The sequence below is a fragment of the Dipodomys merriami genome, unplaced genomic scaffold (genome assembly GCF_024711535.1).
Source record: "Dipodomys merriami isolate MVZ:Mamm:240054 unplaced genomic scaffold, mDipMer1.0.p SCAF_143, whole genome shotgun sequence".
Taxonomy (NCBI): domain Eukaryota; kingdom Metazoa; phylum Chordata; class Mammalia; order Rodentia; family Heteromyidae; genus Dipodomys; species Dipodomys merriami.
In genome coordinates this window covers 480,108-506,097 of record NW_027202749.1, presented here as the reverse complement: position 1 = coordinate 506,097, position 25,990 = coordinate 480,108, and the positions used below count along the sequence as shown (strand labels likewise).

General features: G+C 45.3%; 2 protein-coding genes across 3 annotated transcripts in view; both read left to right on the top strand.

Moving 5' to 3' along the window:
• The first annotated feature begins 446 nt into the window (after positions 1-446).
• Positions 447-20,277, top strand: LOC138826464 (transmembrane emp24 domain-containing protein 11). The gene is made up of 5 exons (XM_070021595.1): positions 447-578; positions 10,307-10,407; positions 18,370-18,495; positions 19,211-19,357; positions 20,125-20,277. Exons 1-5 carry the CDS (start codon positions 455-457, stop codon positions 20,272-20,274), a joined length of 648 nt encoding a protein of 215 aa, XP_069877696.1. The 5' UTR covers positions 447-454; the 3' UTR covers positions 20,275-20,277.
• Positions 20,278-24,141: 3,864 nt separating this feature from the next.
• The window catches only part of Rnf212 (ring finger protein 212), a 35,766-nt gene continuing 33,917 nt past the window's right edge, over positions 24,142-25,990 (top strand). For both annotated transcript variants that reach the window (XM_070021591.1, XM_070021590.1), the window contains exon 1: positions 24,142-24,275. In XM_070021591.1, the coding sequence (XP_069877692.1) occupies positions 24,167-24,275 (109 nt within the window). In that variant the 5' untranslated portion in view covers positions 24,142-24,166. The remainder of the gene's footprint in view (positions 24,276-25,990) is intronic.

The window sequence follows — 25,990 nt, the reverse complement described above, 5'->3', positions numbered from 1 at the left end:
TTCCACAATACTGTGAATTTCCGGAAATTAAGTAATCACTTAATCACAATAAAAAAAAAAAAAAGAACCTTGGGGAAGGGAGGGAGGGAGGGGATGGTAGGGGGAAAACAATGGAGGGGGTAACAATGTTCAAGAGGAAGTGTACTCATTACCTCACTCATGTAACTGTAACCCTCTGTATAGTATCTCTACAATAAAAAAATTACAAAAAAAGTAGCAGATTGAAAGGAACTCTGATGCCACCATGCTTGGAAAGGCCCCAAGGTCCAGTTGACCTTATCTCGTTTGCTGGGATTTGCCGCAGTCACCTGCCCAAGGGTAGACACCATATGTCACTTCTCACAACAATCAATTTTACAATTACCAGTTGGAAAAACAACACCCAGTAAGTACTGTCACTTGTAACTGATCCATTTCAAAGCAAGTGCCACTGCGAGGGACTAAAGCAGCAGAAATGCAAATGCTAACACTTCTTTTATGTTTTATGTTTTCACTTTCAGCTGCCTTTTACTTCCATGTAGGGGAACGAGAGGAGAAATGTATAATAGAAGATATTCCAAGTGACACATGGATAACAGGTAGGTAAGATGAACTCTGCATTTTATGGCTATTAGGGTAATTTTCTTAAAGTCTATATTATCTGATAATGAGAATAATGCCATGTGACTTTCTTTTGATAGTTTATATCAAGCTATAAATACTTGACTGAAAATTACCTTAAGAGTGAATTGTGTAATTTATAATATAGAATGTCTGGGTCTTTACAGAATCCAAGCTTGATTTGTTTTCCTAATTATCAGGTTTCCTTAGGTAAAATAATATCTTAGGCTGGGAATGTGGCTTAGTAGAAGAGTGCTTGCCTAGCGTGCATGAAACCCTGGTTGGATTCCTCAGATCTACATAAACAGAAAAAGCCAGAAGTGGCACTGTGGATCAAATTGCAGAGTGCTAGCCTTAAGCAAAAGAAGCTCAAGGACAGTGTCCAGGTCCTGAGTTCAAGCCCCAGGATTAAAAAAAAAAAGAATATCTGGTGCCATTTAGCATGCTAATTGTGGCTGAACACTCAAATATCTATGAGGCCTTTAGACTAATCTAGTAAAAGGAGCTGAAGCACAAACCCACAGGAGGAGCCCACAGCATCTCAATCTTGCATTGAATATGCTGAATTCTCCTGCTAGATCACCTTGGCCACTACAGGTCAGTGTTGTACTTTCAAGAGTAATAACCTCTCCTGCAAAAGTCAAATACAGGCAGCCAGGACTGAGGTGGAGAGCGCTGTGTGGTGGGCCTTGAGGTGAAGGAGGGGCAGGGAGACATGAGGGGGTGAGTGGTGTGATCAGCCCCACCCTCACCCCACGATGGCAAGTATGCTGGAGGCTGTGGAAGCTGAACAACCCCTAGGCACACACAGGGGTGTGTACCTATATATATATATATATGTATGTACAGTATAGCCTAGCACCAGCCAGCACCATGGGCAAGCCCCAGCCCCTCTGCCTCTCCCTGTAGAACGTGATGATGACACCATGGCACCCACTCCTTTGGTTTTTGAGGAGAGTTAACTTTTGTAAGGCTTTCAGAACCAGGACAGCACGTCACCAGAGTCTGCTCAGTGTAAACTCTGGCAGCAAGTACAACCTGCTAGGGGAAATCCCCAGTGCAGCTGGCCATTTTCCTGGTAACTCATACATTTTCCAATCTGCGGTTCAAGGAGAGGAGGAATAATAGTTCTGCTGGCCTTGCCTGCCACCCTGTGGCCACCAGCTGGATAGACCTGACCTGCCGCATATTTGTGACAGCAAGCTAGAGTCACTGAGCCCCTAGAGACATGGAGGTAGGAGGGAGGATCGGGGAGGCGGGACAGTGCTCTGCCAGTTGTGAATATGAAGGTCTTATGTGTCTGACCCCCAGTGCCTACCCACACTGTGTCTGCCTCAAGTCTCTTCTCGTCCTTGCTCCCTTGGACACACAGGGACTTCTTCCTCACCTTCTGCCCTACTCTTCCCTGCTCCCCCATGCCCTTACCGTCGTTGTCTCTAAGCCTCCCCTCTCTTCCCTCTACTCTGCAGTCTCCTTAGCAACCATTCATGCCACTATGTGATTTTAGAGCTCAGTTTTCTTAAAATAATTCTAATATAGGAAGTGGCCCTGTAGCTCAAGTGGTAGAGTGCTCGCCAGGCGATTGAGCTGAAGAGCTGAGGGACAGCACCCAGGCCCAGAGTTCAAGCCCCACGACCAACAAAAAAAAGAAAAAAAAAAGAGTACTAGCCTTGAGCAAAAAAAACTCAGGGATAATACCAAGGCCCTAAGTTCAAGCCCCAGGACTGACACAAAAAAAAAAAAACAATAAAATAATTCTAATACAGCAAAATCTGGAAACATTTCATAAGGTTAAAAAAAAAAACTTGCTAGGTGATAGTGGATCAGGCCTATAATCTTAGCTACTCAGGAGGCTGAGATCTGAGGATCATCACAGTTCAAAGCCAGCTTGGCAGGAAAGGCTGTTAGATGTGTATCTCCAATAAACCACTAGAAATCAGAAGTGGTGCTGTGGCTCAAGTGGTAGAGTGCTTGCCTTGAGCTGAAGAGCTGAGGGACAGCGCCCAGGCCCAGCGTTCAAGCCCCACAACCAACAACAACAACAACAAAAAAGGTTGCTGGGTACAGGTGGCCCACACCTGTAATCCTAGCTACACAGGAGGCTGAGATATAAGGATCATGATTCAAAGTAAGCCCAGACAGGGAAGTCTGAGACTCTCAGAAAACCGGAAGTGGTGCTGTGGCTCAAGTGGTAGGATGCTAGCCTTGAGCACAAAGAGACTTAGGGACAGTGCCCAGACCCTGCATTCAAGTCCCAGGACCAGCAAAACCAAACAAGCAAAAAGACACTGGTTGACTAAAACCAAAAATAAAACAAGACATCAGAAAGAGGTATACCGAAAGGGACTTAAAATAACCTTATAAAAGAAAATAGAGAGACAAGTGCACAAAGTGGATGAAAATACACAGAATTTTAACAACTGGAATCTCTTTGAAAAACTAAGTGGACAAGCAAGAATGGGAAAATGCAATCATTTTGAAATTAAGAACTCACTGAAAGGATTCAACAAGAATTTGGGAAAGGAGATTAGGAAGATTAGATTAGCAAACCAGATCTCAGCAGAAAAAGGAAAGAAAGACCAGAAAAGAGATACATGGCAGACAGATTAACTATAACTCCATATGGGAAGATGAGAGAAGGGAGCAAGAAGCAATATCCAGAGATTTGGGAATGTATGAAAGACACCAACCCAGAGATTCAACGAGCTCAGAGTACCCAAAGAGAATAAATGCAGGAAAACCACACTTAGGCCGAGAGGCAACCATGAAGAGCCTCAAAGACCGACCTATAACATTTATTTGATGTGCCGAATACTGTAACAATTTACTCCAAAATACAATTCTTAGATGTTTCTTTCAACCCATTCCATTACATGTTTACTTTTTTGTTAATATTTCTAAGGTAGAACCTGACTCAGTTCTGCTGGCTGCTTAATTATCAGGGGGCAGCTGTGGCCAGGTTCTCCGGAGCCAGGCACATCTACACTGCTGGTGTCGACAAATGACTCTATGTTCTCCAGTGAACATCTGCAAAACCTCCAGGTGCCTGGGATGCCCTGACTTTATGCCACACACAATCATAAATGCAAGTGTCAAACACTCCAGGGTAAGAAGTGTTGACCACAAGCATGCTTACTTTTGAAAGCAAACTTTAAAATGCTCTGCAATTTGTGGGAACCTGAGACTATTGTTCCAGGGCTCTACCTAGCCCAGCAAGAGCACTTGCCAGCTGTGTCCTATCTCCCCTCCAGCTCTTAGGACCAATGGAGTCTGATGAAATAAACACATGTAGAAAGTTCAAGCCTGATGACTCGGAGTCAGTTGCCAATATAGAGGTTGTAAGGAATCTGAAGAATTTAGCCCTGACTAAAGGACAGGTTTTGAAGATACTGAGCATGTTTTGAAACCACGTTTATTGTCTGATAGGCAGAGACCTGTCTGAGAATGGAGCCCCACACCAGCTGGTTTGCATCTGATGCCACAGGTGCTCCAGCAAGGTCAGCTCCCACAGTCTTGGACTTTGTCTCTGACTTGTCAACCTGGCTTCTGGGAATTTGTCCTGAGCTTGCTCAAAAAATGAGTGTGGCTTTGTCTCTGGCCCCCACCCCCCACTCCCACTCTATGAAGGGACATTCTTGAGATGAAGAGGCCTGAGCTTCCTACAGGACTTGTCACCCATGCACTGCTAGGCAAGGCCACTCCAGTCAGATGTAGGGTAAGAATCTCTTGCTTTATGAACTTGCCCAGAAACTCCTATGTCAGATATCTTCTGCATATTGATCCTGTTTCTCTTAGTTATACTGACCAGTACTCCTTAAAAATCAATTCCAAATCATCTTAAAAAGCAGAATAAATCAGTTTTGATGTGAGTCGGGGGTGGGAGGTTGGAGATAAACTCTGGCAATGGTAACTACCTGTTGTTAGTTACTCTTGCCTGGCCAGTTTAAAACCACTTACTTGCTAGTCTTTAGGAAGTTTTCTTTTTCTTTTTTCTAACCATTATCTATCAGGTAGATATGGAAGAAGTACCAGGAAACATGGTGCTCACATAAGAAGACAGTTCATTAAAGAGAAAAGGTTAAGTGTTGACCACAGGCACATTTATTTCCAGTTTTGAAAACAAACTTTAAAATGCTCTGCAGTTTGTGGGAACCTGTGACTGTTGTTCCAGGGCTCTACAAATAAAGAGCCCTGGTGGAACTCCAGCTCTCTGTCAAAGAATGTGCTATTTGTCTAAGTACCCCTCTTACTAGAGACCAGGAGGGGTATGAGAAGATACCACTCTTCAGTATCAGCTTGTTGGGAGCTCCTGGAAGCAGATCCTGAGCCAAAGGATTCAAGTATCAGTTATATGCCAAAGAAATGCTCCCAGAAGGAAGTGGAAGAAGCTATAAGTATGCTTTCAGGTTAGTCTAGACCTGTCTGAGCCCCAGAGATGCTCAGGAGCACAAGATGACTATGGATGCATGACCTAGCAATTAACTTATAGGTCTACACTCCAGAAAGTGAAAGTAGAGCTTCAACTAGACCCTTGGATGCCAAGGTTCATTTACTAGCTACAAGAGCCACATGGTTAGAACTATCTAAAGGCCCAGCAACAGATAAAAGGGAATTCAATTTGCTGCTTCTTGGTGATGACAAAAAAATTTTTTTTAAGTAACTAAGGATAAATGTAATGACCCAACAGCGCACCATGTCTACACTGAAATGACAAGCCAGAAATGGAGGACCACATTGCACTCACAGGATAGAAAAAATGGGAAAAAATGAATACATTCTTCACAGAAGATATCAGAATGATGAAGAAGTGAATAGGATGGTGCTCAAGTGCACTATTCACCAGAAAAAAACACACATACCAAATGCCCTTGTGGAAAAACAAAAATGTGACAGAAAACAGAAAGTATACAAGCCAATATGAGTGCTTACATACTCAGTGATGAGCAAGAGCCACTAGTTAGATATTCACCAAAGTTGAACCCAGATGCAACTTGTGACCAAGTAGTCACAGGGAATGCCCAACAGAAATGCAAAATTTGTCTCCAAAAGATATATACAAGAACCTTTACAGTAGCAGCACTTATAATAGCCCCAAACTGCCCATCCATAAGACAAATGTAAAAGCAAAAACTTACCTTATTCTAAAAATGGACAAATACGTTGGACACACTGGTACATACCGATAAGTCCAGTTACTCAACAGAGGTAGGAGAAATAAAGTCCGAGGCTGGTCTGAAAAAAAGCATAAGAATTTATGTTAAAAACAAAAGTCTGTAGGCATAGCTCTTGTTCAAAAAGTGAGAGCTTGAGTTCAAACCCCAGCACTACCCAAAACACCCGCAAAAGTATGGACTATTAGTGACAGCAATGATAATGCAATGGCCTATACCTGCATATGACAACACAAACACAAACACCACACAATAAGCACAAACACAATGTTTGATTAAAAGAAGCTAGATGCAAGAGTATACGTAGTCATGTAAAGTAAAACCTCAGAAAAAAATATCTAAAACTGGAGTAGTAGTCTTTGTGGAAGTGCATGTGTGTGGGGTAACTGGCAGCACAGAAGGCTTCCAGGAGGCTGACGGGGTCTGACAAGGATTTCAGTCTGTGGTCATACAGTGTATATGCTGAAGACTGAAGCATGCTCCTTCTACTTAGATCTTCCCATTAGCCAGGAATGGTCCACAAGGGATCTCCATGTTCACAGTCTCTTGAGAGCAGTGGTTTCATCAGACACAGAATGACCACCTAGTGTCTGCCACATGCACTCAGAACTAGCCAGTGATTTTGGATCTTCCTCCAACTCTACGAATAGATCTCAATTAGGTAATAGGAGAATATTTAAGACATAGAAAAATTATTCCCCAAAATGCTAGATGGAAAAATCAAAGTCCAGAGAGAATGTACATTGATACCATTTTATAAAATATATATTATAGGTGTAAACTGAAAAGGTAATACTGAATGCTAAAATCTTCTAGAGGAGATTTTCTTTCTAACACTCTTACAGTGAATATGATTTCTTTCTTTAATATCAAGCTAATGACCCACAGTTTCATCTCAAGTATTTTCAGTCTGGAATTACTGGGGCAGCCACATCCAGTTCACTAATGTCTCTCAGGAGGGCAAGCTCACGTCCCACAGACCTGTATGCATGGGCGCCCAGTGTTCACTGAGCTGAACACCAAGAGAAAGGGATCTGGAAAGTGAGTTCTGCTAAGAGACTCCAAGTTCTGGGTTTTTCTGAGGAGTGGGAGGACTGGTTCAGCACTGGCATCCATAACAGTCAGGTCTGAGTGAGGAACAGGCTATGACAGACTTAATCTCAATTTGGGAATCAACCCTCCTGAGTTCTGCCACTTATCTCAAAGATTTTAAATTACTCACTATAAAACTGAGCATTGTTACACCTGCTTCACAGGTGTAGTACTGAATGCAAGAGTTGACAGAGGTACACTGCACCTTAAAGACTCAATAACAATGCAAGAAATCATCAAGTGAGCACACAGAACTCACAATGTGCTAAGTTCTGAATCAAGCAGCACACAAATCTAACTCATTTACTCTTCTTACTGGAAGAAATGCCATATTTGTGTTTTATCAATGGGGAACCAAAGACACAGCATCTTGCCTAAGTTGAGACACCTAAGAATCGATGTCCTTGTTCCTGGCCAGTGAGTCCTACTGCCTCTTGCCATGCTGTGGGAAGAAAACAAGGCCCTGTCCTGTGCTAAGGTGACAGGCTTCTTCTGACAGTGAGAAATGCTTCTCTTCTGCCATCCACTGGCAGTCTGAGGCATGTCATTTCCCTCTGTCCCTCCTGTTCATGAGGGCTGGCAAGTACTTAGGACCAGAGGATCCCAGAAAATGAGAATGACAATCACTGGCATCCATTTTGATAACTCAAGGCCATATGCTAGGGACACTGGTGTTTTTAATGGGGAGACCAACTGGCATTAATTCCTTCAAAATCCTTTATTGAACATATGCTATAAGACACACATTCATTCCTGTTGATTATGCTGTTTGGCATTCTACATCCTTGACTTTCCATCTATTTACGTTCTATGAAATACTGAAGCACCAACAATGTGGATTTGCCACTTCTGTCCCATAGGTTTTGAAGCGATATGGTTTAGTACATTGAGGATGGGCTGTATCTTCTTTACCATTATGTCTCTTGTCCCTGGTAATTGTCTTGCTCTAATGTCTACTTTATCTGGTATTTATTCAGTCAGCCAAGCTTCAGCAAAGTGGTATCAGAATGGCATATATTTTTAATTTCTCTACCTTTAATCTCTCTGTAGTGCAGTAATAGTACAGTATACAGTAATACTGAAACAGATTTTCTTGTAGACTGCACTATATTGGGTCACTAAAAAATCCATTTTAGCTGGGTGCTGGTGGCTTATGACCATGACCCTAGGTACTCAGGAGGCTGAGATCCGAGGACTGCAGTTCAAAGCCAGCCCGGCCGGAAAGCCCTTGATGTTCTCATCTCCAACTAATCATCAAAAAGCTAAAAGTGGAGCTGTGGCTCAAGTGGTAGAGTGCTGGCTTTGAGGGACCCCCGCCCCCGGCCACACACACCTCAGGAACAACACCTAGCTTCTGAGTTCAAGCCCCAGGCCTAAAAAAATCCATTCTGAAGGGGCACCAGGGGTTCATACCTGTAATTACAGTTACTCATGAGGCTGAGATCTGGGAGATCACAATTTGAAGCCAACCAAGGCAGAAAAGTCTATAAAGACTGTTTCCTTAATAACCAGAAAAAAAAAACAGGGCTGGAAGTGTGATTCAAGTGGTGAGCTTGAAGCACTGCATTCAAACCTAGTACTGAAAAAAAAAAACACTGACAAGTTTTGTCTAATATCTGTTGGGGATATTACATGTAACTACTGATAGCAGGAGCTAGGTCTACAATTTTATTGTTCTATTTTTGTCTCCTGATTTCCATTCCTTGTATACCCTGAACATTTTGTAATATCCCAGTTTGCTTTATGTGTAGTGTTTTTCACTATATTCTTTTTTTTGGGGGGGGGGGAGGGGTCCGGTCGTGGGGCCTGAACTCTGGGCACTGTCCCTCAGCTCTTCAGCTCAAGGCTAGCGCTCTACCACTTCAGCCACAGTGCCACTTCCGGCTTTTTTTCTTTTTGCTTATGTGGTGCTGAGGAATCGAACCCAGGGCCTCATGCATGGAAGGCAAGCGCTCTACAACTGAGCCACCTTCCCAGCCCTCACTATCTTCTTTCTACAGCACTCACAAATAGCTTCACATATTACCAATCCTTATTACTAGCATCAGCATTTTTCTATTTGTTTTTAATTAATTTACTTTATTGTCATTATGGAGGTGATGTACAGAGGGATTACAATGGCGTGAGTCAGGTAATGAGTATGTTTCCTTGTTTCCTCATTCTCTCCCAGTCCCACCCTCCCATCTCCACCTACAAGTTGTACAGTTCACTTTCATCAATGTCATCGAGAACTTTTAATTTTATACTTACATATTACAAATGCATTAACATTTTATGCAGTACATTCAACGCTAGTTATATGCCATTCATCCCCAATAAGCAATTTACCTATATATGAATCCTTGATATATCAACCCTATGTATGTTTCACTTTTATCATTTCACATGTGACACTAAAGCAAAGGATTCAATCCCAGGTCATGCAGTGCCTTCTTCCTTAGCCTCATGAAACTGTCCAACAGTTACATTTTAGTATTAGAAACACATATATCTTATCTTCCACTCCCTCCATTCCTTCAGCTCTGGGCTCCAATGTCAGAGAATCCTTTCCTGAACTTCCCTGCATATTTCAAAGCCTACAGCATGTCTATGCCTGCCACCTGCCTTTCCTTACAGCACTAATATCCTGTCACAGCCTTGCCTGTTTTGCTTCTGGCTGTATGAAAGCTCCACAGGGCATGGACTTGTTAACTGTGTTGCTTACGGCCTCAGCTCCCAGATCAGGGCTATGTGGAAGGCTTGTCAGATTGCTGGGTGATTCCTCAGTATGCATTTTGAGAAGTGAATGAGATATGTTATGTGCTCAGCAAAGTAGCTGGAGTATAAAAAATGCTAGCCATTTTTTAATTCCCATTGTACCTTCCAAGGACACAAAGGGGAAGTTAAACCACATGATAGCTATCACACATTGGGAAGAGAAAAATTGGAGGTGCTACCAGTAATTCAAACTTTAGTAGGAGCCTCTGAATTCAGACAGTGAAATGAAGGAGTCAACATAGCCTACACGTGCCTCAGGAAGAGATTGTTGAGCGTCTGGGGTCTGTTACGGACAGAAACATGAACAGTAGGGCCACTGTGGGCCTGGGGGGTGGGGAAGAACAGGCCAGGAATCATGTCTCCCAGTGCTGACCTGGTGTTTACATTCTGTGTAGAGACATGTAGATTTATTTCCAGGAGTCCTCATCACCCAAAGATTTAAGCAGGATATATACTGCTTCCGTTTCTCTAAATACCAAACTGAATGAAGTGGCTGATCAAGTTAATCAGTCCATGAGGACAGACCTCAAGTGTCTCTCCACTTCCAATACCCCACTCTGCCAGATAAACCTGCCACAGAAGCCATTCAAATTAGCAGTATGATGCAGACAATTGATAAACTCATTTTACTTAGCTGTACTTGCTTAATATTACTCTTATAATAATGCCTTATATTTTTGAAATAGGAACATTCAAGGTTCAGCAATGGGACATAGGCAGACAGGATTTCCTTGACTCTGCTCCTGGTTTGGGGATGTTTGTGACTATTACAACTTACAACGATGAGGTAAAATATTCTTTTATAGTTGTTACTACAATTTTCATTTGTAAGAATATGCATGTTGTGCCCCTCACATTTTAAAACTCTACAAGACAATATTTATAAATGTCAATTAAGCTGGGCACTAGTGGCTCATGTCTGTAATCCTAGCTACTCAGGAAGCTGAGCTCTGAGGACCACAGTTCAAAGCCAGCCTGGGCAGGAAACTCTGAGACTATTATCTCCAATAAACCACTAGAAAACCAGAAGTGGCACTGTAGCTCAAGCGGTAGAGCTTTCATCTTCAGCTGAAGAGCTGAGGGATAGTGCCCAACCCGAGTTCAAGCCCCACAACCGACCAAAAAAAAAGGCCAATTAATTTTTACGTAGTTCTGAATAAAGATGTGTCACAGAAACTCAGAAAGGGCTTATATTCCAAAAGCTAATAGACTAGATAGCTTCTTCACATAAAAAATTTAACAGTGGGGGCTGGGAAGGTGGCTTAGTGGTAGAGTGCTTGCCTTGCATGCTTGAGGCCCTGGGTTCCATTCCTCAGCACCACATAAGCAGAAAGAGCCAGAAGTGGTGCTGTGGCTCAAGTGGTAGAGCGCTAGCCTTGAGCTGAAGAGCTGAGGGACAGCGCCCAGGCCCAGAGTTCAGGCCCCATGACTGACAAAAAGAAAAAAAAAAGGAAAGAAAGAAAAGAATTTAACAGTGGCTGGGCACCAGTGGCTCACACCTGTAACCCTAGCTACTCAGGAGGCAGAGATCTAAGAATCACAGTTCAAAGCCAGCCTGGGTAGGAAAGTCTGTGAGGCTCTTATCTCCAATAAACCACCAGAAAACCAGAAGTGCTGTGGCTCAAGTGGTGGAGTGCTCGCCTTGAGGTGAAGAACTGAGGGACAGCGCCCAGGCCCAGAGTTCAAGCCCCACAACTGACATAAATAAATAAATAAAGTTTAACAGCAATCCAACGGTGGATCCTATACTAGTGATCCTGAGGCGTATTGATCTTTCAGCAGGAGAGCCAGATGTGCCGAAGTGCAAGAGTCAGGAAAGCCACCTCCTTCCTGTCTCCAATCTGGAGAGGCTTTCTCCAGCAGTGCAGTAAGTAGTCTCTGGGACTGTCATACAGACCAGAGACCTCCTGCTCACTGGGGAGTTTAAGAATAGCCTGGGCAACACAGCAAGATCTCCACTCTCAAAAAAATTCCCCAAAACAATGTCTTCTCTACAAGAGAGGAGGGATATATTCCCTCATTCTATAAATATTCAACAAATACATATTGTTGGCCTGATAAACGTCCAACCCCCTTCTTGCCCCATAGGCTGTATTTTTAGAAATGTTATTGCCACTGGAAGTTGTTTACCAAGAAACAGCTCTAGTTTACATTTCTTAGAATCCTAAATCCCTTACCTCCTTATTTTTGTGCTAGTCCTGGGGATTGAACTCAAGGCCTGGGTGCTGCCAGAGCTTTTTTTTTTTTAAATATGTTTATTGTTATTATTAAGGTATTGTACAGAGGGGTTACCATATCATAGGTTAGGTAGTAAATACACTTCTTTATTGGGCAATGTCACCCCTTCCTTTGCTTTCCCGTTTCCCTCGTCCATCCCTGCCCACAAGTTACACAGGTCATTTCCCACAGTGTATACTGAATACCACGATTGTATTTGTTTACCCTTCCTCCCTCCCTTTCGTCGTCCCTTCTTTACTCCCCCAAAAAGGAAAAAAGAAAAAGCAAAACGGACTCATCACCACCACCTCAGTAATGTTTCCATTTCCTGGAGTTCATTTCAATAAGTAGTAATTTAAATGTTCAGAGAAGTTACATCTTTGGATTCCTTGTCTAAGGGTTTCTTCTGTGTGCGTGCATGCGTCCGTGCATGTGTGTGTACCCACAGTACTGTATACGTTAACACCTCTAGTTATATTTTAGATCTAGCTTCCACATATGAGAAAATATGCACTACTTGTCTCTCAGCTTGGCTTACCTCACTTAGTATGATTTGTTCTAGATCCATTCTTTTCCCTACAAATGACATAGTATTATTCTAATGGATGAGTAAAATTCCATTGCGCATATGTACATTTTTATTGTTGACACTAGGGCATCTGGGCTGTACCTATAACTTGGCTATTGTGAATAGTGTAGCAATGAACATGGATGTATGTGCAAGTGTCTTGTATTCTGACTTACAATGTTCCAGGTAGATGCCCAAGAGTGGTAAGGCTAGGTCATAGGGGAGTTCTACGTTTAGTTTTTTGAGGAACCTCCAAACGCCCTTTCAGAGTGGTTTTACTAGTTTACATTCCCACCAACACTGTATCTGTTCAAATTCTTGAGATTGGTCAATCTAGCTGAAGTGAAACGGAATCTCAAAGTTGTTTTGGTTTGCATTTCCATTATGGCCAGGGATGTTGAGCATTTCCTCAATCTGTCTGTTTGCCATTCTTACTTTGAAGTGTCAGTACTCAATAGTGTGCTGGGTATGGGGGAACTCTTACATCTGCATATGAACATTAGAATCAGACTATCAATTCACAAAATAATTTGCTAGGATTTTATTGGTATTGTGTTGAATCTATCGCTCAAGTTGGAAGAACTGACATTTTGACGATGTTTAGTCTTCTCATCCATCAACATAGACTCCTCTCCATTTAACTCCTGGATTTCACTCACTATAGTACCACAAAATTGTTCACATTGATCTTGCATGTTTTTCTAGATTTATAAATATTTCATTAAAAGGGTGCTAATGTAAACAGGGTTGTGTTTTTACACACTCTTATTTGTCCATTATCCATAAAAGAAATGTGATTCACCTTCATTTATTAATCTTAAATTCTTCAGCCTTGCTATAATTGCTTATTAGTTCTCAGTTGTACAATTACTTTGAATTTTATGCATAAATCATATCATCAATGAATAAAGACAGTTTTATTTCTTCTTTCCCAATCTGTCCTTCAATTACTCTTCTCATTGTATAGATGGAACTTTCAGCACAATGTAAAAACACTGGTGCCAAGAAGTGGTATCAAGCCTTCTTCTTGATCTTAGGGGAAAGGCTTTAGGTTCTTTTTTTTTTTTTTTTTTTTTTGGGTCCGGTTGTGGGGCCTGAACTCTGGGCCTGAGCGCTGTCCCTCAGCTCTTCAGCTCAAGGCTAGCGCTCTACCACTTGAGCCACAGCGCCACTTCCGGCTTTTTTCTTTTTGCTTATGTGGTGCTGAGGAATCGAACCCAGGGCCTTGAGCATGCAAGGCAAGCGCTCTACCACTGAGCCACCTTCCCAGCCCTCATTTCTGACATTTATATACTCTTTGTTCTTAGTCATTTGGCTACAGGTTTATTGAATTTATTGATCTTCCCAAGCAATCAGCTTTTAGTTTCACTGATTTTTCATTATTTCCCATTTTCTTATGTCTATCATTTTTTGTCTTAGAATTTTATCTCCTACATTACCCACTTTTTCCTTAAATGCTGTCTTTTTTTCCATCATAGTTTTTATTTTTATTTTTGTCGATCATGGGGCTTGAACTCTGGGCCTGGGCGCTGTCCCTCAGCTCTTCAGCTCAAGGTGAGCGCTCTACCACTTGAGCTACAGTGCCACTTCTGGTTTTCTGGTGGTTTATTGGAGATAGGAGTCTCACGGTCTCTCCTGCCCAGGCTGGCTTTGAACCGCGATCCTCAGATCTCAGCCTCCTGAGTAGCTAGGATTACAGGCGTGAGCCACCAGCGCCCGGCTCCATCATAGTTTTTAACATATGTCAGTTTTTAAAAATTCCTGACCTGCTGGGTACTGGTGGCACACGCTTGTAATCTTAGCTACTCAGGAGGCTGAGATCTGAGGATCGTGGTTCAAAGCCAGCCTGGGCAGGAAAGTCTGTAAAACTCTTAATTCCAATAAACCACTAGAAAACCAGAAGTGACACTATGGCTCAAGTGGTAAAGCGCTTGCCTTGAGCTGAAGAGCTCAGGGACAGAGCCCAGGACCAGAGTTCAAGCTCCACGACTGACAGAAATAAAAAATAAATTAATTAAAATTAAAAAAACCTCCAGACCTGATAATTTCAACATCCTTGCCATATCTGTATCTGTTTCTGACACTTGCTCTATCTCTTCAAACTCTTTTTGTCTTTTAATGGGAACTGATTTGTTGGTTGAAATCCAGACATAGTGTGCCTAATACAAGGAACTCAGTACTGTCTCACAGAGATAGTTGTTTTAAATTTATTATTAAGTGAATATAACAATGGGTTTTGTTGAAATATTTTTGTATATATAAAATGTACTTTGATCAATTCTTTCTCCCCCTCAATCATTCAATCCTGTTCTCCTTCCCTTTCTTACTCTTTCTTTTCCCAAATAATACTCCTCTACTTTCATGGCTCAAAAAACCTAGATTCCTCATATAAAAGAAAACAAACAATATTTGTCAGAATTTATTTAGTTTAACATGATCTCCAATTTCATATTTTCCTGCAAGTGACGTAAGTTTGTTCTTCTTTATGCCTGAATAAAACTCCACTGTATATATATACATTTTCATTTATCCATTTATCTTTTATGGGCACCTAGGCTGATTATATAATTGTGAACAATGCTGCAATAAATATGAGTATGCTGCTATCTCCAATGTATACTGACTTTGGTTCCTTTGAGTACATGCTCAGGATTGGCACAACTGGATGTGGTGGTAGTTTACTTCTAGACTTTTGAGGACCCTCACTGCTGATTTCTTTTTTTTTTTTTTTTTTTTTTTACTATTTTTTTTGTCTTTTTTGGTACTGGGGACCGAACCCAGGACGTTGCACTTGCTAGGCAAGCGCTTTGCCACTGAGCTACATCCCAGCCCATCACTGATTTCTGTACTGATACACTTACTTACGTCCCCGCCAACAGTGTCTGTGGTCCTCCCCTTCTAGCCTCACCAGTATTTGTTTTCTTTATAGATATTCTGAATAGGGTAAAATAGAATCTTAATGTAGCTCTGATTAAGGATTTTGAACATTTTTTGTGTATTTATTGGTCATTCGTACTTTTTCTGAGATACTGGCATTTGAACTTCGGGCCTTGAGCTTGCTAGGAGGCACTCCACACTTGAACTACACTACAGCCCTTTCTGCTTTAAGCTATTTTGGGTATAGAATATTGTTTTTGCCCAGGTTAGCCCAGACCACAATCTTCCTATTTATATCTCCTGCCCAGTGGGGATGATAGTCACACGCCACCTTACCTAGCTATTGGCTGAGACAGGCTGCCTCACTCAGTTTTTTTGTCTGCACTGGCCTTACACTGAGATCTCACCCAACCTCTACTCAGAGTAGCTTAGTTTACAGGCACAAGCCCCTGTACCCAGCCCCATTTGCGCTTCTCTTGAGAACGGCCTGTTCAATTCATTTGTCCACTTAGTAGCTGGATTACTCATGTTCTCTTTCCTCTTTCACTTTTTTTTTTTTTTTTGCTAATACCAGGGTTTGAACACACAGCCAGACTTATGCCTGCCTGGCCTGCTTACACAGTTGGCCTTCTACTATTTTAGCCATGCCTCCAGCCTTGCATTTTGATGGTTATTTTTGCTTGGGCTGGCTTCCAGCCTTGATCCTCCCTATCTGTGCCTTCAGAGTAGCTAGAATTACAGGGGTGAACCACCAGTGCCTGGCTCAATTATTTGTTCTTTAGGTATTGATTTTTTAATTTCTTTATGTATTCTGGATATTAATCCTCCATCAGATAAATATCTGGTGAAGAGTTTCTTTTCTGTAGGCTGTCTTTTCACTCTGATAACTGCTTCTCTTGCTGTGCAGAAGCTATTAAATTTAATGCAATCCTATTTGTCAATTCTTGCTGTTATTTGTGAGCTACTTGGAGTCCTATTCAGAAAGTCATTGCCTTTGTTTATATACTGAAGCGTTTCCTCTGTTTTCCTCTAGAAGTTTCTAAGTACCAGGTCTTAAATTAAGGTCTTAATCCATCTTGAATTGATTTTTGCACAGGATGAGATAGGGATCTAGTTTCAGCCTTTCACTTGTGGTTGTCCAGTTTTCACAGCTCTATTTATTGAAAAGACTATCTTTTCTCCCACTATGTTTTTTGCACTTTTGATGAGAATCAGGTGGTATATCTGTTGTGGGTTTCTTTCTGGGTCCTCTAGTCTATTCCATTGGTCTTTTTATCTGTTTTACACCATTATCGTTACACTAAAATTTTTGCTTGTGTATTTCTGCCCTGGTAGATTGCAATTCTTCACACCTATCTATCTGTCTAACTGGGAGAGGCATTTGAGACTCTAACTATCTAACAGATCTAAGAATTGTTATTCAGTTTGTTCCACTTTTACTTGTTAAGATGGAATGACAACTTCTAAGCTCTATTATAAAAGAGCATGGAAATCTTTTGTATAGATGTAGGTTAGTATTTTCTTTTAATGCTGCTTCAGTTGGCTTTCCTAAAATGTAATCTCCTATTGAAAAGTACTATTATTTAAAAATACAGTATTTCTGTTAATAACATCAAAATGAAAACCCCTTAACACGTATCTACTTCAGCATTTTATAGAGTAAGTTTCTTGTACAGGGACAGTTATACACATTTTTGTAGAATTATAGTGATTTTAAAAATTTGTAGCTTATTTGGAGCAAGTCTCACTATGCAACTGAGGCTGCCTTGAACTCAAGATTCTCCTGTTTCTATCTCCCAAGTGCCAGGGTAAGAGGTGTGTATACTAATATCCAGTATCTTTAATACATACTATACAACTGCTTTCTAAAAAAATTGATCAATTTACACTCCCACCAACAATATTTGGAAAGTATTTATTTCTCCATACTAACCAAGAACTTTAAAATCCTTACCAGTAAGACAATGTCTTTGGATTTTTGTTACTTGCAAGGCTGATTTTTTATATTTATTAACTGTATGATTTCTGGGATTGCATACTTTTCAATAGATTAATATGAAGAGATCAGAGTTGCAGGACTGGGATTTGAACTAAGGACTTCATATGCAGACCAACCACTCACACCATCTCTCTAGCCCTTTTTGCTGTAGTGATTCTTAAAAATTGTTATTATAGGGGCTGGGGGTTTAGCCCAGTGGAAGGGCGCCGGCCTGGCGCGCCCAAGGCCCTGGGTTCGGTTCTCAGCCCTAGTTTAAAAAAAAAAATTTAAAAAAATTGTTATTATAAAGGTGATATACAGAGGGGTTACCATGAAATGATAATGAGACACTTCTTTTTAGACAATGTCAACCCTTCCTTAGCTCTCTATCTTAGGTCTAGTAATTTTTTTTTGGGGGGGGGGGGTCCGGTCGTGGGGCCTGAACTCTAGGCCTGGGCGCTGTCACTCAGCTCTTCAGCTCAAGGCTAGCGCTCTACCACTTGAGCCACAGCGCTTTTTCCAGCTTTTTTCTTTTTGCTTATGTGGTACTGAGGAATCGAACCCAGGGCCTCATGCATGCAAAGCAAGCGCTCTACCACTGAGCCACCTTCCCAGCCCCAGGTCTAGTAATTTTTAAGATAAGGGTCTCACTTTCTGTGCAGGCTGGTTTGGACTGAAATCTTCCCACATAGCTTGGATAACAGGTACATACCATTATGTCTACGTTTTTTTTTGGATAAGATGGGGTTTTATAAACTTTTTGCCTGGGCTGGCCATAATCCTTCTGATCTTAGCCTCCCTAACCAGAATTGTAGGTAGGAGTCACTAGTGCCCACCTAGGTTTTTCCATAAGAATGGAAAGTAAAGGGCTGGTAATGTGGCTTAATGGTAGAGTGCTTGCCTAGCACGCCTGAAGCTCTGAGTTCAATTTCTCAGTAGCACATAGACAGAAAAAGCCAGAAGTGGCTCAAGTGGTAGAGTAGTAGACTTGAGCACAGAGAGGCTCAGGGATAGTGCACAGACCCTGAGTTCAAGCCCCAGGATTGGCCAAAAAAAAAATGGAAAGTAGAGAATGATAAAACTTAAACTATCAAAATTTTCAACCCTAGGTATTATTATCAAAGTTATTTGGTGCACAAGGGACATTCTATTTTACTTCACATTCACCTGGTGAACACATCATTTGCTTAGAATCTAATTCTACACAGCTTGTATCCTTTGGAGGGAGTAAGCTGGTGAGTATGTCTCCCATGCCCTTGTTGAAGAACACAGCATCACTATTCAAGCCTGACATTGGTATGCAGAACGATTACACTAAGACTGGCTAGAAAGTTACTGAAGCCCTGTGCCCAAGTCTCAGTGCAACAACCACAGAGGGAGCTGGAAGGTGTTCAAAGGAGTGCCACAGAGTTGACTAGAGAGTCTGAAAAAACAAGAATTGTGAGGGGAGGCTAACAGGACTGTGATTATTCAGGCTTGAAAACAAATGAAGGCTGACGAGTGAATTAATAATGGAATTCTAATAAAACTCTTACATACTATATGGTGTTTGGCTATTTTCTAGTATTGAGAACAGATGAAGAGAATTTGTACTTTGGAATACAATATTCGGCTATATGTAAATAAAATTTTCCTGAAGGTATTATCAGCACCAATGGCATTTACCTTAATAGTAAATTTGATATTCAGGAATGCAAAAATACACTTCCAGGTCAATGGGTTCCACTTAATGCATTATTACAAGAAAGGCCAGAAAGGCTATTGAGTAGAATACAGAATAGAGTATCAGGCAGGATAAAAGAGAAAAGCAAAAATTAAGTACTACCTCACTCACAAAAAGGAACACTACAGAGAAAGGAAGGGGAGGAGGGAGGGAGGGAAGGATACAAAGAGGAAGCGTGGCAAAAGATGAATTGTTTTTAAAATCTGCAGTTTCTTCTGTTTGTACAGCGTATCCACTTAGATATTCGAGTTGGAGAACATGACCTTGATGCAGCAATCGCTCAGGCAAAGGACAAAGTTAATAAAGTTACTTTCAAGCTTGAACATCTAATTGAACAAATTGAGCAAATACTCAAAGAACAAAACTATCAAAGGGTCAGTCTGCCTGCTCAACTTACTTTATCTCTTCCTGCCAAATCCCCTGAACCGCGGAAAGAATGAACTGCCTGTTCCTAGTCTCTAATCTAGAACTGTGTGGATAAGCAGGGAATGGGGAGAGCAATCTTTCTTCTATTTGGCCATGAGTTCCTCTAGGAAAGGGGGCTGTGACTCATTTGCCTTTTTTTTTCTCCCATACTTACTTAGCAAATACACAGCAGCAGAGGATGAGAGCTTTTAGAATGATTATAATTTAAGTGTTTTCACACATATTCCATTTATTTGTACAGATTCAAGTATGCTCATATTCTAGAACACATTTTTGTTCTTGTGATATCAAGTGTTTTCTGAGTCACTGTACTTAGCAGTTGGTAGTCAGACATGGGCTCAAATCACACACTAAGCCTCAGTTTCTTTATCTGAGAAATAAGGACAGCAGATAATTAGGTAAAGCCAGTAGGTGCTTTACACAGTCCTTTGCATGAAGTAAGGACTCAAAGTCCATCAGTCAGGGAACGTTCATTTTGCCTGATAGACAGCAGAAAATAAAATATATAAATCGAAGTCCTTGACATTTTAAATCAAACTATAGTTTTACAAGTTGGTTTTTACTGTTTTATACTTGGTTAAACAAGCACGACTGGGTTAGATAATACTACACTTTGGTAGATACAAATTGGATAATTTTTAAATACCCTGAACACATACAGCAAATACACTAACTGTTTTAAGAAACTAAATCCATCTATTTCTCTTCTGTATAGGCTCGTGAGGAAAGTTTTCGAATGACCAGTGAAGATACAAATAATAATGTTTTATGGTGGGCTTTTACACAAATATTAATCTTTATTGCAGTTGGACTTTTTCAAATGAAACACCTTAAAAACTTCTTCATAGCTAAGAAGCTTGTTTAAAATGTTTCTGATAAAAGCAAATAATCTGCATAAATTATTCTTGCGAATAAAGTATTTTGAATTACTGTGTTTTTTTTTTTCAGTTGTGGGGCTTGAACCCTGGGCCTGGGTGCTGCTGCTAAGCTCTTCAGCTCTTCAGCTAGCACTCTATCACTTGAGCCACAGTGCCACTTCCAGCTTTTTCGGCTTATGTGGTACTGAGGAATCAAACCCAGGGCTTCATACATGCAAGGCAAGCGCTCTACCACTGAGCCACCTTCCCAGAACCTTATTGTGATTTGAATAAATCAAAATACCTGCATAAATATGTATTACTTTCTATGATTTCAATAATATCAGAGGTTGAAATTCATGCTGTAGAATTACAATACTGAGAAAATGTTACACTATGTAGCTTCTGATTTTTTAAAAATAGCACATCATCTTATTTTAAATCAGCACTAATAGAAATAAAATATGAATTATATATGTAATTATTTTCAATTCAACAAATCAGTTTATAAGTACAACGCATCCTGATCATTCTTCCCTATCTTTCCCAACCCTGCCCATACCCTCAAGTTTATGGGGTTGCATTATCACTTATGTACATTGAATAATAATGACTAAACTAATCCTCCCTTTCCTCTCGCTCCTCCCTCTAAAGCTCCTTCCAACAAAACTTGTGTCAGCTTCCTGGTATTTACTTTATTAAACTGTTCATTAGTTGTTCAGAGGAGTTACGCCATTGAAATCCTCTCCTGAGTATACCATACTTGAGTCAATTTGTTAGAATACAGCTGCATATGATCCTCTATACGTTTTCATATTGTTTAGATCTAGCTTCCACTTATGAGTGAAAACAGGCCACTTATTTACATATTGTACATATGTCATTTTAAGTCTTTTTGGTCACCAGATATTTAAAAAATATACAAATGGATAAAATGGACCCTAATTACTTGTATTTAACTCAACACATAAAAAACACTATATGGTTGAGGTAAGGTGCCATGGCTTTAACCTATGACCACAGCTCCAGGAGGCAGACTTGAAGGTTAACAGGCCAGATGGAGCAAAAAGTTTTTGAAACCCTATGTCAATACTATCTGGGTAAAAGGTGAGAAGTATAAAGAGGAGGATAGCAGTCAAGGCCAACCTGAACAAAAATGTAAAACCCTAGCCTGAAAATTACTAAAGCAGAAAAGGGCTAAGGTACTTGCCTAGCAAGCACTGTACAGTGTATCCACTTAGATAATCAAGTTGGAAAATATGACAGCAACTGTTCTAGCAAAGGACAAAGTAAATAAAGGTATCTTATTGGACAAATACTTAAATTGCGCAAATACTCAAAGAACAAAACTATCAAAAGGTCAGCCTGCTTATTAAACTTTTTTTGGGGGGGGGTCTGGTTGTATGGCCTGAACTCTGGGCCTGGGCACTGTCCCTCAGCTCTTCAGCTCAAGGCTAGCGCTCTGCCACTTAAGCTACAGCGCCACTTCCGGCTTTCTTCTTTTTGCTTATGTGGTGCTGAGGAATCGAACCCAGGGCCTCAGGCATGCAAGGCAAGTGCTCTACCACTGAGCTACCTTCCCAGCCCCTTAAACTTCTTTTATCTCTTCCATTTACCATCAAAAAGGCCCTGAGTACCATTAAAAAACTAACAACAACAACAAAAACCCAACTAGGTGGGAACTGGTGGCTCATACATGTAATCCTAGCTACTCAGGAGGCTGAGAAATGATACCGGTTCAAAGCCAACCAGGGAAGGAAAAGTCGATGAGACTCTTAGCTCCAATTAACCACCGATAAATGGAAGTGGCGCTGTGGCTCAAGTGGTAGAGTGCTAGCCTTGAGCTGAAGAGCTGAGGGACAGCACCCAGGCCCCACGACTGGACCACCCCCCCCCCAAAAAAAAAACAACCCAACTGTCAAACTGAGTATGGTGGCTTGCACCTATAATGCCAACTCTTTGGGAGTCAAGATCAACAAAGGAGATATTTTTCTCAAAACCAAAAATGAAAACTAAAACACTATCTTTTGTGTGTGTGTGCCTGTCCTAGGACTTGAACTCGGGGCCTGAGTTTTGCCCTTGGACTTTTCTAAAATTAACTAATAAATTACTTTATTGCTGATACATTGAACTCAAGATCTGGCTTATTTACTCAGCTGGTGGTACACTGAGCTATGCCTCCAGCAAAGATTTTAGGTGGTTATTTTTGGAGATGGAATGAGACTGTTCTTCTTGAGCTGGCTTTGAACTATGATCCTTAGGATCGAAACCTCCTGAGTAGCTATGATGAATGGAGCTAGCCACTGATACCTGACTAAATCCTCATTTTAAAATGCACTTGATATAGTTACTGATATATTTCATAGTAAGTCTTAAAAACCTGACTTAGCTTGAGTTTACACACATAGCACATCAAATTGGAAATCAGACACTTTTTGGTGCCAGTGCTGGGGCTTGAACTTAGGGCCAGGGTTCTGAACCTGAGCTCTCTTCAAGGCTGGTGCTCTACAACATGAGCCACAGCTCCACTTCGGGCTTTTTGGTGGTTAATTAATGATAGGAATCTTACAGACTTTCTTGATTGGGCTGGCTCTAAGCCACAATCCTCAGATCTCAGCCTCCTGAGTAGCGAGGATGACAAGTGTGAGCCACCGCAGCATCAGACACGTGATGGCATGACTCACAGTATTGCACAGAGCAAGAACTCCTACTGCATTCTACTGGAAGTCATTCTGAATTTTTAAGGGGGAGGACGGGGGAGGAGGATGGGGGGGGCGGAGGAGGATTCCCTGAAAGATAATTACTTTCTTCACATAAGTAAACAGCCCCAAAACGATCTGAACTAAGTTTTCTGACATGGCCTCCACCAGTCCTCGCAGACTGTATAAAGCCACGGAGAGAATCCAACATCTTATGGAATTCATTCATGGGTGGAAGAAGTTGGAGGAACCGAGATTCAGACCTGCCTGGGCAAAAAGTTCCCAAGACAAGACCCCTCCCCCCCCAAGGACAGGTGTGGTGACGTGCACCTAGCGTCCAGACGTCCAGGAAGCATAACCAGGAGACCCACCGTCCAGGCCTGCTAGACCACGAAGGCGAGGCCTCATCTGAGAAGTAGTGGAGCGGAAAGACGGGGTGTGTGGCTCCCGCAGGACGGCCTCCTAACAGGGCCGGGGTCACCCCAGAGACAAAACCCAGGCGGGCCGGCCCTGCTCAGCCCTCCCGGTGCCCGGCGCAGCCACCCCCCCCCCCGCCCCGTCGTCCGGCCCCCCTCACGCAGCACCCCCCCCTGCCCCGTCGTCCGGCCCCCCTCACGCAGCGTCCCCGCCCCGGCCCCGTCGTCCGGCCCCCCTCACGCAGCGCCCCCCCTGCCCCGTCGTCCGGCCCCCCTCACGCAGCGCCCCCCCCTGCCCCGTCGTCCGGCCCCCCTCACGCAGCGCCCCCCCTGCCCCGTCGTCCGGCCCCGTTGTCCGGCCCCCCTCACGCAGCGCCCCGCCCCCCGGCCCCGGGCCTCCCTCTCACCCCGCAGTAGACCCCGACCGCGACCCCAGCTGTCCCTCCCTCTCGGGGGCCCAAAGCCGGAGCCCAACCACGGGCAGCCCGCTCCGCCCTCCCGGCGCCAGGACAGGCGGCCTGGCCCACGCCGTGCCTCACCGTTCTACGGGACCGAGACCCTCGAGGCCCGAGCTCCGCGGCCGCCCTGGGCGGCGTGGCGCGCCTCACACCTGGGGAATTGGCGGGAAGGCGGCGCGACGCTGCTCTGCGCAGGCGCGGAGTGTGCGCAGGCGCAGAGCAGGCGCAGAGCAGGCGCAGGCGCAGAACCGCCGCTGCCCGGCCGTGCGTCCCTGCGCCTTCGGCCTCGCGTGGTCCTCGGCGCCGGGCCGCGTCCACGCGCCGGGCATGGCCACCTGCGTGTTCTGTAACCACTGCTTCCAGCCGCCGCGCGGGAAGTCGTCCTTCAGCCTCACCAACTGCGGGCACGTGTTCTGCGACGCCTGCCTCGGCCAAGGTCAGGGCGGGCGGGCGGGCCGCCGCGCGGGGGTGGGGGAGGCCGCGTGGGGGGGACCGCGTGGGGAGGGCCGCGTGGGGAGGGCCGCGCGGGGGTGGGGAGGCCGCGTGGGGGGGACCGCGTGGGGAGGGCCGCGTGGGGGGGGCCGCGCGGGGGTGGGGGAGGCCGCGTGGGGGGGACCGCGTGGGGAGGGCCGCGTGGGGAGGGCCGCGTGGGGAGGGCCGCGCGGGGGTGGGGAGGCCGCGTGGGGGGGACCGCGTGGGGAGGGCCGCGTGGGGGGGGGCCGCGCGGGGGTGGGGGAGGCCGCGTGGGGGGGACCGCGTGGGGAGGGCCGCGTGGGGAGGGCCGCGCGGGGGTGGGGAGGCCGCGTGGGGGGGACCGCGTGGGGAGGGCCGCGTGGGGGGGGGCCGCGCGGGGGTGGGGGAGGCCGCGTGGGGGGGACCGCGTGGGGAGGGCCGCGTGGGGAGGGCCGCGCGGGGGTGGGGGAGGCCGCGTGGGGGGGACCGCGTGGGGAGGGCCGCGTGGGGAGGGCCGCGTGGGGGGGGCCGCGCGGGGGTGGGGAGGCCGCGTGGGGGGGCCGCGCGGGGGTGGGGGAGGCCGCGTGGGGGGGCCGCGCGGGGGTGGGGGAGGCCGCGTGGGGGGGCTGCGTGGGGGGACCGCGTGGGGGGCCACGTGGGGAGGCTGCGTGGGGGGACCGCGTGGGGGAGGCTGCGTGGGGGGGCCGCGTGGTGGGCCGCGTGGTGGGCTGCGTGGGGAGGCCGCGTGGGGAGGGCCGGCCGCATGGGAGGGGCCGCGTGGGGAGGCTGCGTGGGGGGGCCGCGTGGGGAGGGCTGTGTGGGGAGGCCGCGTGGGGGGGCCGCGTGGGGGAGGCTGCGTGGGGGAGGCTGCGTGGGGGGACCGCGTGGGGGAGGCCGCGTGGGGGGGCCGCGTGGGGGGGCCGCGTGGGGGAGGCTGCGTGGGGGACCGCGTGGGGGGACCGCGTGGGGAGGGCTGTGTGGGGAGGCCGCGTGGGGGGGCCGCGTGGGGGAGGCTGCGTGGGGGACCGCGTGGGGGGGCCGCGTGGGGGGACCGCGTGGGGGAGGCTGCGTGGGGGACCGCGTGGGGGGGCCGCGTGGGGGGGCCGCGTGGGGGAGGCTGCGTGGGGAGGGCCGGCCGCGTGGGGGGGCCGCGTGGGGGGACCGCGTGGGGAGGCTGCGTGGGGGGTGCCCGTAGGGGGGACACCTGCGTGGGGCGGTGCTGGTGCAGAGGGCAGGCCCCGTGTGGGAGGCCGGCCTTGGTGGGGACACGCGTGGGGCGGTGCTGGTGCAGAGGGCAGGCCCCGTGTGGGAGGCCGGCCTTGGTGGGGACACGCGTGGGGCGGTGCTGGTGCAGAGGGCAGGCCCCGTGTGGGAGGCCGGCCTTGGTGGGGACGCGGCGGAGGCCGCGCGTGTGAGTCGCATGGAGTTGGGCCGCATGGAGTGCCCGCCGGGGCGCGGGGTCCGGGTGTGGCCTGGCGGGTGAGGTGAGCGCCGCAGGCCGGCATTGGGGAGGCCGGTGACAGCACGGGGCCGGGGCCGGGGCCGCGGGCAGGAAGCCGGTTGCTGCGGTCCCCGGATCAGATGGCATGAAGTCAGTGGCCGCGAGATGAATCTTCACGGGGTCCCTGCCGAGGCCCCTACCTCCCCTGGGAAGGCACGTCGGAGAGTTGCAGTTCAAAGCCAGCCTGGGGAAAACGT